The sequence below is a fragment of the Coregonus clupeaformis genome, chromosome 4 (genome assembly GCF_020615455.1).
Source record: "Coregonus clupeaformis isolate EN_2021a chromosome 4, ASM2061545v1, whole genome shotgun sequence".
NCBI lineage: Eukaryota > Metazoa > Chordata > Actinopteri > Salmoniformes > Salmonidae > Coregonus > Coregonus clupeaformis.
In genome coordinates, this window is record NC_059195.1 from 21,250,122 (window position 1) to 21,263,882 (window position 13,761).

A 13,761-nucleotide genomic window follows, 5' to 3' on the forward strand; every position below is an offset into this window, starting at 1 on the left:
CACACCCACCGCTGTCATGTCTTAACAGTCCCTCTCAGGGAAGTCAGTTTGAAGTCAGTGTTTAGTAACACCCCGACTAAATCTAAGGACCCAAATCTGACAAGTTGTTCATATTCCGTATATTGACAATAGAAAAACTCAAGAAAGAAAGAAAGAAAGAAAGAAAGAAAGAAAGAAAGAAAGAAAGAAAGAAAGAAAGAAAGAAAGAAAGAAAGAAAGAAAGAAAGAAAGGAAGAGCGTCAGGCTGTTTGTGTCTGAGGCGGGAGTGCTGCGCGCGCCTCTATATAGGCGCCAACACCCACAGCACGCGGACAGCAGAGAGCAGGGCTCGAGGACCGGAATCAACAACGTTATTATACAGCTTTTATAACGTTATTATACAGCTTTTATAACAGTATTATACAGCTTTTATAACGTTATTATACAGCTTTTATAACAGTATTATACAGCTTTTATAACGTTACTATACAGCTTTTATAACAGTATTACACACGTCTTCATCTCTTCATCTGACAGACGGACCATGGCTCTACTGACGGGAGGAGAGAGTTGCGTCAAATATCTCTTGTTCATCTTCAACTTCATCTTCTGGGTGAGTCTCACTCAATGCAACTCGTTATAACTGTCATCTTCAACTTCATCTTCTGGGTGAGTCTCACTCAATGCAACTCGTTATAACTGTCATCTTCAACTTCATCTTCTGGGTGAGTCTCACTCAATGCAACTCGTTATAACTGTCATCTTCAACTTCATCTTCTGGGTGAGTCTCACTCAATGCAACTCCTTATAACTGTCATCTTCAACTTCATCTTCTGGGTGAGTCTCACTCAATGCAACTCGTTATAACTGTCATCTTCAACTTCATCTTCTGGGTGAGTCTCACTCAATGCAACTCGTTATAACTGTCATCTTCAACTTCATCTTCTGGGTGAGTCTCACTCAATGCAACTCGTTATAACTGTCATCTTCAACTTCATCTTCTGGGTGAGTCTCACTCAATGCAACTCGTTATAACTGTATACTGCGGTTGGGTTTATCTTCATCCCGTGGCCTAACTACATATGAGGACACCTCGGTCCGGACCTCGGACATTTTTTCTCATTTTGAAAAACAATAACAAAAAAATATATATTTTCTACACAATAAAGAAAATCAATTATCGCTCAACATCGAAATATTTCTCCCAGCGTAACATCGAAATATTGTTCCCAGCGTTGATCAAAAGGTCAGAACCCTTATATTCTTGATGTGACCGTTCTATCAGCGCCTGCCTCTTTACGAAGGAGGGGAATCTTGACCAGTGGTGTGTTCATTATGTTCGCCTGCGTCCCCCGGATATGCCTCCCGGATGTGCTTTTATAGCAGGACATTCACTACTCTCTCAAACGGACATCTCCGCTCCTCTCTCCGCACAGGCCGGGGGCCTGAGACGTGAAACGAACTACCCCTGTTTGGAGACGCTGCAGATAGTGTTGGCTAGATACCGGGGAAAAAAAGCCATTTTAAAACCGTTATCATGTTCCTCAATTAATTGAGTGCATTTCAGCAGTAGGCCTATGCTATCTCGACTTAGAGCGCACCCCGAGTAGGCTATAGCGTTGTCGATTCATACAAACTTTGTAACGGTAGTCAAACAAAAGTCACATGACCAAAAGTTGTTAAACTCGCTAGATAACCTCCAACGAATGACAGAATATCTCCTATTTGACAAAATCGAGTTGATGATTATACAGATAGCAGATCAGCTCATGAATAACAGGGAGATGAAGAGAGGAAATGGTTTAAATATCAAGGTATCTTAACGGGAACCAACGCTGTTTAAATGTATTTCCATATCTAGGCCTACTCTCATACCGTTTGTTAATCACACATTCCGAAACTCTCATATGGGCAGCAATACGACACAGCGCAGAGAAGCGGAGGAAATGTTATAGCGGTCTTTTGAAACGTTATAGCGGTATTTTTGAAACGTTATAGCGGTATTTTGACGTGCTTTCATAATGCAACCTTTGGATTACAGAATAAAGTTAGGAATTTTCAAGCGAGACAGGAGTCAGAATTTTGGGTTTCAGTGGGATTGGGACGATGGGAAAATAGCCTCTATATAAGGCTATATAAGGTTACTACGTGAGTCAATAAATACATAATACAGTTGATTTAAGCTACATTATTGCATGCTAAATGTTTCTGATCAGTGACAGATGAGCAAACGAATAAATGAACTACCACTTCCACTTGTCCAGCCAGAGATCAATTACCAAATATACAGATAAGAGGTTCAGTGAAACAAAATCACATTGATTGATTATCAGACAAGTCACAGGCTTTTGGTTGGGGGTAGGCCAGGCCAAAGACCCAAATCCACTTGTATAACATGCTGGCAAAATGTTCTGATCTGCTAATATATGAGCAAACTAGAATAAAGATGATCATTAGCACTCACTTCAACTTAGCTAACGTTTCTCCAGCCTAATTGTTACCAAATATACAAAGGGCGATTCGGCAAAAAACAAAAAATCTGACATTGATTTGTCTCAAAGCAGCTCTATGAAGCTGTCCCAATCAAAACGGTGCTGAACATATCATCTAGGTGGCCACACACGGCTATTACTTTAAATTAGGACAGTTGGATATGACTTTGGGAGTTTCCGTATAAGCCAGATTTTGAAACATGCCTTCAATTGTGTTAACCTAATTTATTCCAATATGTTCATCATTCAGTTGATCATAACTAAGGTGAGATTTCCTCTCTGCGCTTTTCTAGGCCCAGTTGCTGTTTCCTCGTCTCCTCACTCTGCCGCCCGCCTCCGCCCCGTAGTTCTCATCTCCAGTTTAAATCAATATAGCCCACCGTTTTATAGAAATCTTGCTTTTTTTCGGGTTCGGGATCATTTCATTTCTGTGATGTCGGACCAGGCCTGGTCTCGGGCTTCAGCTCACCAGGCTTGGATCGGACCGGGATCACATTTTCAATTCTGATGAGAACTCTAAACTGCATTCGGGTCTAAAATGTAAATGTAAATGGGTCTCTTGTGCGATCCGGCAGTGTCAATTATGCTTTGAATTTATGGCGACTTTGTATGAAGTAAATACACTATGCTAAAAGTTTCCATGACAACCTGTTTGGCTAAAGGTTTCCATGACAACCTGTTTGGAAAACGTGTTATTTTATTTTCTGCCAATCTGCTGCTGCGAATGTTGTGTATCTTATGGAATTGCATTAGTGCGACTTTGAGGGAAAATGTTATCTCCCAGGTCTTGTCATAATTTTTTTTCGGGAAATGTGAAGAGTGGACCTGGGACAGTCCTGGGATTCCGGTTACCGGTGTTAATCCCTAGTCAGGTGGCTAGCTGCCGGCAGAGACTATCGCAGTAACGTTGAAGGGCTCTGGCTAGTATTACTTAGCCAGCTAGAAGGATGAAGTAAAAAGCTAACGTTAAATGGAGACTAGCTCAGCAGGAGAAAGAAATAAGCTATTAAGTTCTCCTAATAACGTTGCTTTACAGAGAGTAGGCTACTGAGACAGACAGTGGTGTGGCGCTCAGTGGTGAGGCTGAGGCAGGCTGCAATGCATGCAGGGGGAAGCAGAGGAGACAGAGGTTAGCACAGTGGTTCCCAAACGTGGGTTCGGGGTCCTATGTGGGGTCCCCTGAGAAAATCTGTACTAATGTTATCAAACAAGTTAGGACTTCAAAAAAAGAAGATACAGTGTCTTCAGAAAGTATTCATACTCCTTGACTTATTCCACATTTTGTTGTTACAGCCTGAGTTCAAAATTGATTCAATATATTTTTTTCTCACCCATCTACACACAATACCTCATAATGACCAAGTGAAAACATGTTTTTAGACATCTTTGCTAATTTATTGAAAATGAAATACATAAATATATAATTTACATAAGTATTCATACCCCTGAGTCAAAACATGTTAGAATCACCTTTGGCAGCGATTACAGCTGTGAGTCTTTCTGGGTAAGTCTGCAAGAGATTTGCACACCTGGATTGTACAATATTTACACATTATTCTAAAAAAAATCTTTAAGCTCTGTCAAGTTGGTTGTTGATCATTGCTAGACAGCCATTTTCAAGTCTTGCCATTGATTTTCAAGCCGATTTGAAGTCAAAACTGTAACTAGGTCACTTAGGAACATTCAATGCCGTCTTGGTAAACAAGAATATTGTCCTGCTGAAAGGTGAATTTGTCTCTCAGAGTCTATTGGAAAGCAGACAGCCTGGTTTTCCTCTAGGATTTTGTCTGTGCTTGGCTCTATTCTGTTTCTTTTTATCCTAAAAACCCTCCCTAGTCCTTGCCGGTGACAAGCATACCCATAACATGATGCAGCCACCACCATGCTTGGAAATATGAAGAGTGGTACTCAGTGATGTGATGTGTTGGATTTGCCCCAAACATAACGCTTTGTATTCAGGACATAAAGTTAATTTCTTTGCCATATTTTTTGCAGTTTTATTTTAGTGCCTTATTGCAAACAGGATGCATCTTTGGAATATTTTTAATCTAGACAGGCTTCCTTCTTTTCACTCTGTCATTTAGGTTAGTATTGTGGAGTAACTACAATGTTGTTGATCCATCCTCAGTTTTCTCCCATTAAACTCTGTAACTGTTTTAAAGTCACCATTAGCCTCATGGTGAAATCCCTTAGCGGTTTCCTTCCTCTTTCGCAACTGAGGTAGGAAGGACGCCTGTATCTTTGTCGTGACTGGGTGTATTGATACACCATCCAAAGTGTAATTAATAACTTCACCATGCTCAAAGGGATATTCAATGCCTGCTTTTTTTTATTTGTACCCATCTACCAATAGGTGCCCTTCTTTGCGAGGCATTGGAAAACCTCCCTGGTCTTTGTGGTTAAATCTGTGTTCGACTGAGGGACCTTACAGATAATTGTATGTGTGGGTACAGAGATTAGGTAGTCATTCAAAAATCATGTTAAACACTGTTATTGCACACAGTCCATGCAACTTATTATGTGACTTGTTAAGAACATTTTTACTCATGAACTTATTTAGGCTCGGCCATGACAAAGGGGTTGAATACTTATTGACTCAAGACATTTCAGCTTTTCATTTTTAATTAGTTTGTATGTAGTTCTGAAGGCACTGTATGTTTTAATATGATGCAAGCAGTAGAATAAGATTTAAAAAACAGATCAAAATGGGCCTACACCTTATGGAACAGCGGGGGCTGTGAAGAGACACACACACACACACAGGCACACATACAAGGGAGAAGACATGCACTCTACACACGTACACATGGATTTTGTATTGTAGATATGTGATAGTAGAGTAGTGGCCTGAGGGAACACACTAACTGTGTTGTGAAAAGTGTTATGAAGTATAATGTCATCTAATATTTGTAATTGTATATAACTGCCTTAATGTTGCTGGACCCCAGGAAGAGTAGCTGCTGCCTTGGCAGGAACTAATGGGGATCCATAATAAACCCCAGGAAGAGTAGCTGCTGCCTTGGCAGGAACTAATGGGGATCCATAATAAACCCCAGGAAGAGTAGCTGCTGCCTTGGCAGGAACTAATGGGGATCCATAATAAACCCCAGGAAGAGTAGCTGCTGCCTTGGCAGGAACTAATGGGGATCCATAATAAACCCCAGGAAGAGAAGCTGCTGCCTTGGCAGGAACTAATGGGGATCCATAATAAACCCCAGGAAGAGTAGCTGCTGCCTTGGCAGGAACTAATGGGGATCCATAATAAACCCCAGGAAGAGTAGCTGCTGCCTTGGCTGGAACTAATGGGGATCCTTAATAAACGCAATACAAAAATACAATATGAACATCTCCACAGGACCTATCTTCCCTATAGGCCTACAATAAAATACAACCACTGTATGTTTCAATATGAACATCTCCACAGGACCCATCTTCCCTATAGGCCTACATTAAAATACAACCACTGTATGTTTCAATATGAACATCTCCACAGGACCTATCTTCCCTATAGGCCTACATTAAAATACAACCACTGTATGTTTCAATATGAACATCTCCACAGGACCCATCTTCCCTATAGGCCTACATTAAAATACAACCACTGTATGTTTCAAAATGAACATCTCCACAGGACCCATCTTCCCTATAGGCCTACATTAAAATACAACCACTGTATGTTTCAATATGAACATCTCCACATGGCCTATTTTCCCTATAGGCCTTGTTAGGTTCTGACAAACAGAGTAAAAACTCAAATGGACAACTAGCAAAATGCTCAAACCAAGATTATTCCCCCACTGGGTCAAACAGCTGCAAAGACAATGACATGTTTACACAAGCACATATATTTATAACCTCCTACCAGGCGGAGTCAACTCCTTGCACATCTAGACAGCCAATACATCTCTGTTGCTAGTCAGGAACTTAATTGGTTCCTCTCACTGGTGTAGTCATGGCCCCGCCTCCTGCTAGAACCTTTGTGTGCGTTCATCTTTCCCAATTCCCCTTAATGCTTTGGTTTTTGGGACTCCATAGAATGCACTGATATTGGTCCTGCCAGAATCTGCAACTAACACCCTTATGGAAACCTTCTGTCTCAGACACAGGGCCCCCTATGTACTTTGCCTCCAGCCTCAAATACATTTGCACCTAGATCATTCCATCTAATCCATAACACATCAATCACTACTGCTAGGCCACTTATATAGTTATAAACATACTCAAAACGTGCTCAAGTCAATTAGTCCGTTTCCAACAATCCCTCATCTGGAACAATGATCACTCACATGTTCCATGCCACCTAGAAAACATATTGACTTGAACAGTGAAGAGAGAGAATACATGTTTAATAATTTCACACCTCCCTTGATGAGAATGAGATTGGGGCCAGGACCGTCCATCCGTTCTGTTCTATGCCAATGGGATGCTAGATCTTCACTGGGCTCCATGAAAATGAGTTCCCTGTTGGATATCCCCCTCACTTCTACCCAGTCTTCTTCATCCTCATCCTGGGGTGTCAAAGCGAGCCTTGTAAGTAATTAGTTGGACTGTATCATCCAGAAAGCCATATGTATTGATGCGTTTTAACATTAGGAGTCTGATGTCATGGTAAAACAAAGCCCGTACTATCAATGTCCCCATCATGGTTAGCCCAAGCTACCATCTAACCCTAACCCTAACCCTAACCCAATGTCCCCATCATGGTTAGCCCAAGCTACCATCTAACCCTAACCCTAACCCTAACCCTAACCCTAACCCTAACCCTAGCCCTAACCCTAACCCTAACCCTAACCCCTAACCCTAACCCTAAGCCTAACCCTAACCCTAGCCCTAACCCTAACCCTAACCCTAACTGGCCTAACCTGGCCTAGCCTGACCCTAACCTGGCCTGGCCTAGCCCTGGCCTGGCCTGGCCTAGCCTGGCCCTGGCCCTGACCTCCTAACCTGCCTAACCCTAACCTCCTAACCTAGCCCTAACCTAGCCTAACCCTAACCTCCTAGCCTGGCCCTAACCCTAACCCTAACCCTAACCCCTAACCTAACCCTAGCCCTAACCCTAACCCTAACCCTAACCCTAGCCCCTAACCCTAACCCTAACCCTAACCCTAACCCTAAACCTAAACCCTAACCCTAACCCTAACCCTAACCCTAACCCTAACCCTAACCCCATCATGGTTAGCCCAAGCTACCATCTAATGGATTCTCTGATACCCTCCCTCTTGTAGGACACGGAAAGATAAGGTTTGCTGGGAGGAAACCCTCCCTAGACTCAATGGATTCTTACAAATATTGAATTAGTTTCAGAAACCACTTTGTGCTCTCCTCACAGCTTGAGGGCAGCATTCTCTCTCTCTCCTTCTCTCCTTTCCCAATCATAATTAGAACTATTGATAAATGATCCATCCCAAATTTAGAATGACAGTCCTTAGTGCTTCACGTTGAGTCTATCACTCTAATTCAAGACCCTCAACATAGCAGACACCAACTGGCAGAATGTTCATTTCCAGACGGGGAAATATACAGCGCCTTCGGAAAGTATTCAGGCCTCTTGACTTTTTCCACATTTTGTTAGGTTACAGCCTTATTCTAACATTGATTCTCTCCAGAGATGTTAGATCGGGTTCAAGTCCGGGCTCTGGCTGGGCCACTCAAGGACATTCAGAGACTTGTCCCGAAGCTACTCCTCTGTTGTCTTGGCTGTTTGCTTAGGGTCGTTGTCCTGTTGGAAGGTGAACCTTCGCCCCAGTCTGAGGTCCTGAGCGCTTTGGAGCAGGTTTTCATCAAGGATCTCTCTGTACTTTCCTCCAGTCATCTTTGCCTCGATCCTGACTAGTCTCCCAGTCCCTGCCGTTGAAAAACATCCCCACAGCATGATGCTGCCACCACCATGCTTCACCGTAGGGATGGTGCCAGGTTTCCTGCAGACGTGATGCTTGGCATTCAGGCCAAAGAGTTCAATCTTGGTTTCATCAGACCAGAGAATCTTGTTTCTCAAGGTCTGAGAGTCCTTTAGGTGCCTTTTGGCAAACTCCAAGCGGGCTGTCATGTGCCTTTTACTGAGGAGTGGCTTCCGTCTGGCCAATCTACCATAAAGGCCTGATTGGTGGAGTGCTGCAGAGATGGTTGTCCTTCTGGAAGGTTCTCCCATCTCCACAGAGGAACTCTAGAGCTCTGTCAGAGCGACCATTGGGTTCTTTGACCGGGCGGCCAGCTCTAGGAAGAGTCTTCTTGGTTCCAATCTTCTTCCATTTAAGAATGATGGAGGCCACTGTGTTCTTGGGGACCTTCAATGCCTTGGCAGCAGCTAATGGGGATCCATAATAAATACAAATACAAATGCTGCAGACATCTTTTGGTATCCTTCCCCAGATCTGTGCCTCGACACAATCTTTTCTCTGAGCTCTACGGACAATTCCTTCGACCTCATGGCTTGGTTTTTGCTCTGACAAGCACTGTCAACTGTGGGACCTTATATGGACAGGTGTGTGCCTTTCCAAATCATGTCCAATCAATTACATTTACCACAGGTGGACAACTCAAGTTGTAGAAACATCTCAAGGATGATCAATGGAAACAGGATGCACCTGAGCTCAATTTCGAGTCTCATAGCAAAGGGTCTGAATACTTATGTAAATAAGGTATTTCTGTTTTTATTTTTAATAAATTTGCAAAAATGTCTAAAAACCTGTTTTCACTTTGCCATTATGGGGTATTGTGTGTAGATTGATGAGGATTTGTATTTATTTAATCCATTTTAGAATAAGGCTGTAACGTAACAAAATGTGGAAAAAGTCAAAGGGTCTAAATACTTTCCGAGGGCATACAGTATGTACTACTTATTAACAGCATTAACTATTCTCATCACCCCCACTCAGGACCTATCCTCCCTATACTCATCACCCCCACTCAGGACCTATCCTTACTATTCTCATCACCCCCACTCAGGACCTATCCTTACTATACTCATCACCCCCACTCAGGACCTATCCTTACTATACTCATCACCCCCACTCAGGACCTATCCTTACTATTCTAACCCCCACTCAGGACCTATCCTTACTATACTAACCCCCACTCAGGACCTATCCTTACTATACTCATCACCCCCACTCAGGACCTATCCTTACTATACTCATCACCCTCACTCAGGACCTATCCTTACTATACTCATCACCCCCACTCAGGACCTATCCTTACTATTCTAACCCCCACTCAGGACCTATCCTTACTATACTCATCACCCCCACTCAGGACCTATCCTTACTATACTCATCACCCCCACTCAGGGCCTATCCTTACTATACTCATCAGCCCCACTCAGGACCTATCCTTACTATTCTCATCACCCCCACTCAGGACCTATCCTTACTATACTCATCACCCCCACTCAGGACCTATCCTTACTATACTCATCAACCTCACTCAGGACCTATCCTTACTATACACATCACCCCCACTCAGGACCTATCCTTACTATTCTAACCCCCACTCAGGACCTATCCTTACTATACTCATCACCCCCACTCAGGACCTATCCTTACTATACTCATCACCCCCACTCAGGACCTATCCTTACTATTCTCATCACCCCCACTCAGGACCTATCCTTACTATACTCATCACCCCCACTCAGGACCTATCCTTACTATACTCATCACCCCCACTCAGGACCTATCCTTACTATTCTAACCCCCACTCAGGACCTATCCTTACTATACTCATCACCCCCACTCAGGACATATCCTTACTATACTCATCACCCTCACTCAGGACCTATCCTTACTATACTCATCACCCCCACTCAGGACCTATCCTTACTATTCTCATCACCCCCACTCAGGACCTATCCTTACTATTCTCATCACCCCCACTCAGGACCTATCCTTACTATTCTCATCACCCCCACTCAGGACCTATCCTTACTATACTCATCACCCCCACTCAGGACCTATCCTTACTATACTCATCACCCCCCACTCAGGACCTATCCTCCCTATACTCATCACCCCCACTCAGGACCTATCCTTACTATACTCATCACCCCCACTCAGGACCTATCCTTACTATACTCATCACCCCCACTCAGGACCTATCCTTACTATTCTAACCCCCACTCAGGACCTATCCTTACTATACTCATCACCCCCACTCAGGACATATCCTTACTATACTCATCACCCTCACTCAGGACCTATCCTTACTATACTCATCACCCCCACTCAGGACCTATCCTTACTATTCTCATCACCCCCACTCAGGACCTATCCTTACTATTCTCATCACCCCCACTCAGGACCTATCCTCCCTATTCTCATCACCCCCACTCAGGACCTATCCTTACTATACTCATCACCCCCACTCAGGACCTATCCTTACTATTCTCATCACGGCCACTCAGGACCTATCCTTACTATTCTAACCCCCACTCAGGACCTATCCTTACTATACTCATCACCCCCACTCAGGACCTATCCTTACTATTCTCATCACCCCCCACTCAGGACCTATCCTTACTATACTCATCACCCCCACTCAGGACCTATCCTTACTATACTCATCACCCCCCACTCATGACCTATCCTCCCTATACTCATCACCCCCACTCAGGACCTATCCTCCCTATTCTCATCACCCCCACTCAGGACCTATCCTTACTATTCTCATCACCCCCACTCAGGGCCTATCCTTACTATACTCATCACCCCCACTCAGGACCTATCCTCCCTATACTCATCACCCCCACTCAGGACCTATCCTTACTATACTCATCACCCCCACTCAGGACCTATCCTCCCTATTCTCATCACCCCCACTCAGGGCCTATCCTTACTATTCTCATCACCCCCACTCAGGACCTATCCTCCCTATTCTCATCACCCCCACTCAGGACCTATCCTTACTATACTCATCACCCCCACTCAGGACCTATCCTTACTATACTCATCACCCCCCACTCAGGACCTATCCTTACTATTCTCATCACCCCCCACTCAGGACCTATCCTTACTATTCTCATCACCCCCCACTCAGGACCTATCCTTACTATACTCATCACCCCCATTCAGGACCTATCCTTACTATACTCATCACCCCCACTCAGGACCTATCCTTACTATACTCATCACCCCCACTCAGGACCTATCCTTACTATACTCATCACCCCCACTCAGGACCTATCCTTACTATACTCATCCCCCCACTCAGGACCTATCCTTACTATACTCATCACCCCCACTCAGGACCTATCCTTACTATTCTCATCACCCCCACTCAGGACCTATCCTTACTATACTCATCACCCCCACTCAGGACCTATCCTTACTATTCTCATCACCCCCCACTCAGGACCTATCCTTACTATACTCATCACCCCCACTCAGGACCTATCCTTACTATACTCATCACCCCCACTCAGGACCTATCCTTACTATTCTCATCACCCCCACTCAGGACCTATCCTTACTATTCTAACCCCCACTCAGGACCTACCCTTACTATTCTCATCACCCCCACTCAGGACCTATCCTTACTATACTCATCACCCCCACTCAGGACCTATCCTTACTATACTCATCACCCCCACTCAGGACCTATCCTTACTATTCTCATCACCCCCACTCAGGACCTATCCTTACTATACTCATCACCCCCACTCAGGACCTATCCTTACTATTCTCATCACCCCCACTCAGGACCTATCCTTACTATTCTCATCACCCCCACTCAGGACCTATCCTTACTATACTCATCACCCCCACTCAGGACCTATCCTCCCTATTCTCATCACCCCCACTCAGGACCTATCCTTACTATACTCATCACCCCCACTCAGGACCTATCCTCCCTATTCTCATCACCCCCACTCAGGACCTATCCTTACTATTCTCATCACCCCCACTCAGGACCTATCCTCCCTATTCTCATCACCCCCCACTCAGGACCTATCCTTACTATTCTCATCACCCCCACTCAGGACCTATCCTTACTATACTCATCACCCCCACTCAGGACCTATCCTTACTATACTCATCACCCCCACTCAGGACCTATCCTTACTATACTCATCACCCCCACTCAGGACCTATCCTTACTATTCTCATCACCCCCACTCAGGACCTATCCTTACTATACTCATCACCCCCACTCAGGACCTATCCTCCCTATACTCATCACCCCCACTCAGGACCTATCCTTACTATACTCATCACCCCCACTCAGGACCTATCCTTACTATACTCATCACCCCCACTCAGGACCTATCCTTACTATACTCATCACCCCCACTCAGGACCTATCCGTACTATACTCATCACCCCCACTCAGGACCTATCCTTACTATACTCATCACCCCCACTCAGGACCTATCCTCCCTATAATCATCACCCCCACTCAGGACCTATCCTTACTATTCTCATCACCCCCACTCAGGACCTATCCTTACTATACTCATCACCCCCACTCAGGACCTATCCTTACTATTCTCATCACCCCCACTCAGGACCTATCCTTACTATACTCATCACCCCCACTCAGGACCTATCCTTACTATTCTCATCACCCCCACTCAGGACCTATCCTTACTATACTCATCACCCCCCACTCAGGACCTATCCTTACTATTATCATCACCCCCACTCAGGACCTATCCTTACTATACTCATCACCCCCACTCAGGACCTATCCTTACTATACTCATCACCCCCACTCAGCACCTATCCTCCCTATTCTCATCACCCCCACTCAGGACCTATCCTTACTATACTCATCACCCCCACTCAGGACCTATCCTTACTATTCTCATCACCCCCACTCAGGACCTATCCTTACTATACTCATCACCCCCACTCAGGACCTATCCTTACTATACTCATCACCCCCACTCAGGACCTATCCTTACTACTCATCACCCCCACTCAGGACATATCCTTACTATACTCATCACCCCCACTCAGGACCTATCCTTACTATACTCATCACCCCCACTCAGGACCTATCCTTACTATACTCATCACCCCCATTCAGGACCTATCCTTACTATTCTAACCCCCACTCAGGACCTATCCTTACTATACTCATCACCCCCACTCAGGACCTATCCTCCCTATTCTCATCACCCCCATTCAGGACCTATCCTTACTATTCTAACCCCCACTCAGGACCTATCCTTACTATACTCATCACCCCCACTCAGGACCTATCCTTACTATACTCATCACCCCCACTCAGGACCTATCCTTACTATACTCATCACCCCCATTCAGGACCTATCCTTACTATTCTAACCCCCACT

General features: G+C 44.6%; 1 protein-coding gene across 2 annotated transcripts in view; it reads left to right on the forward strand.

Moving 5' to 3' along the window:
* Positions 1-244: 244 nt before the first annotated feature.
* Positions 245-13,761, forward strand: part of LOC121553679 (CD9 antigen) — an 81,855-nt gene continuing 68,338 nt past the window's right edge. Inside the window, exons 1-2 of one of the 2 annotated variants that reach the window (XM_045210610.1) lie at positions 245-349; positions 517-592. In XM_045210610.1, the coding sequence (XP_045066545.1) occupies positions 524-592 (69 nt within the window). In that variant the 5' untranslated portion in view covers positions 245-349; positions 517-523. Of the gene's footprint in view, positions 350-516; positions 593-927; positions 985-13,761 lie in introns of those variants that run through there. The other variant, XM_045210613.1, reaches the window with a different exon arrangement.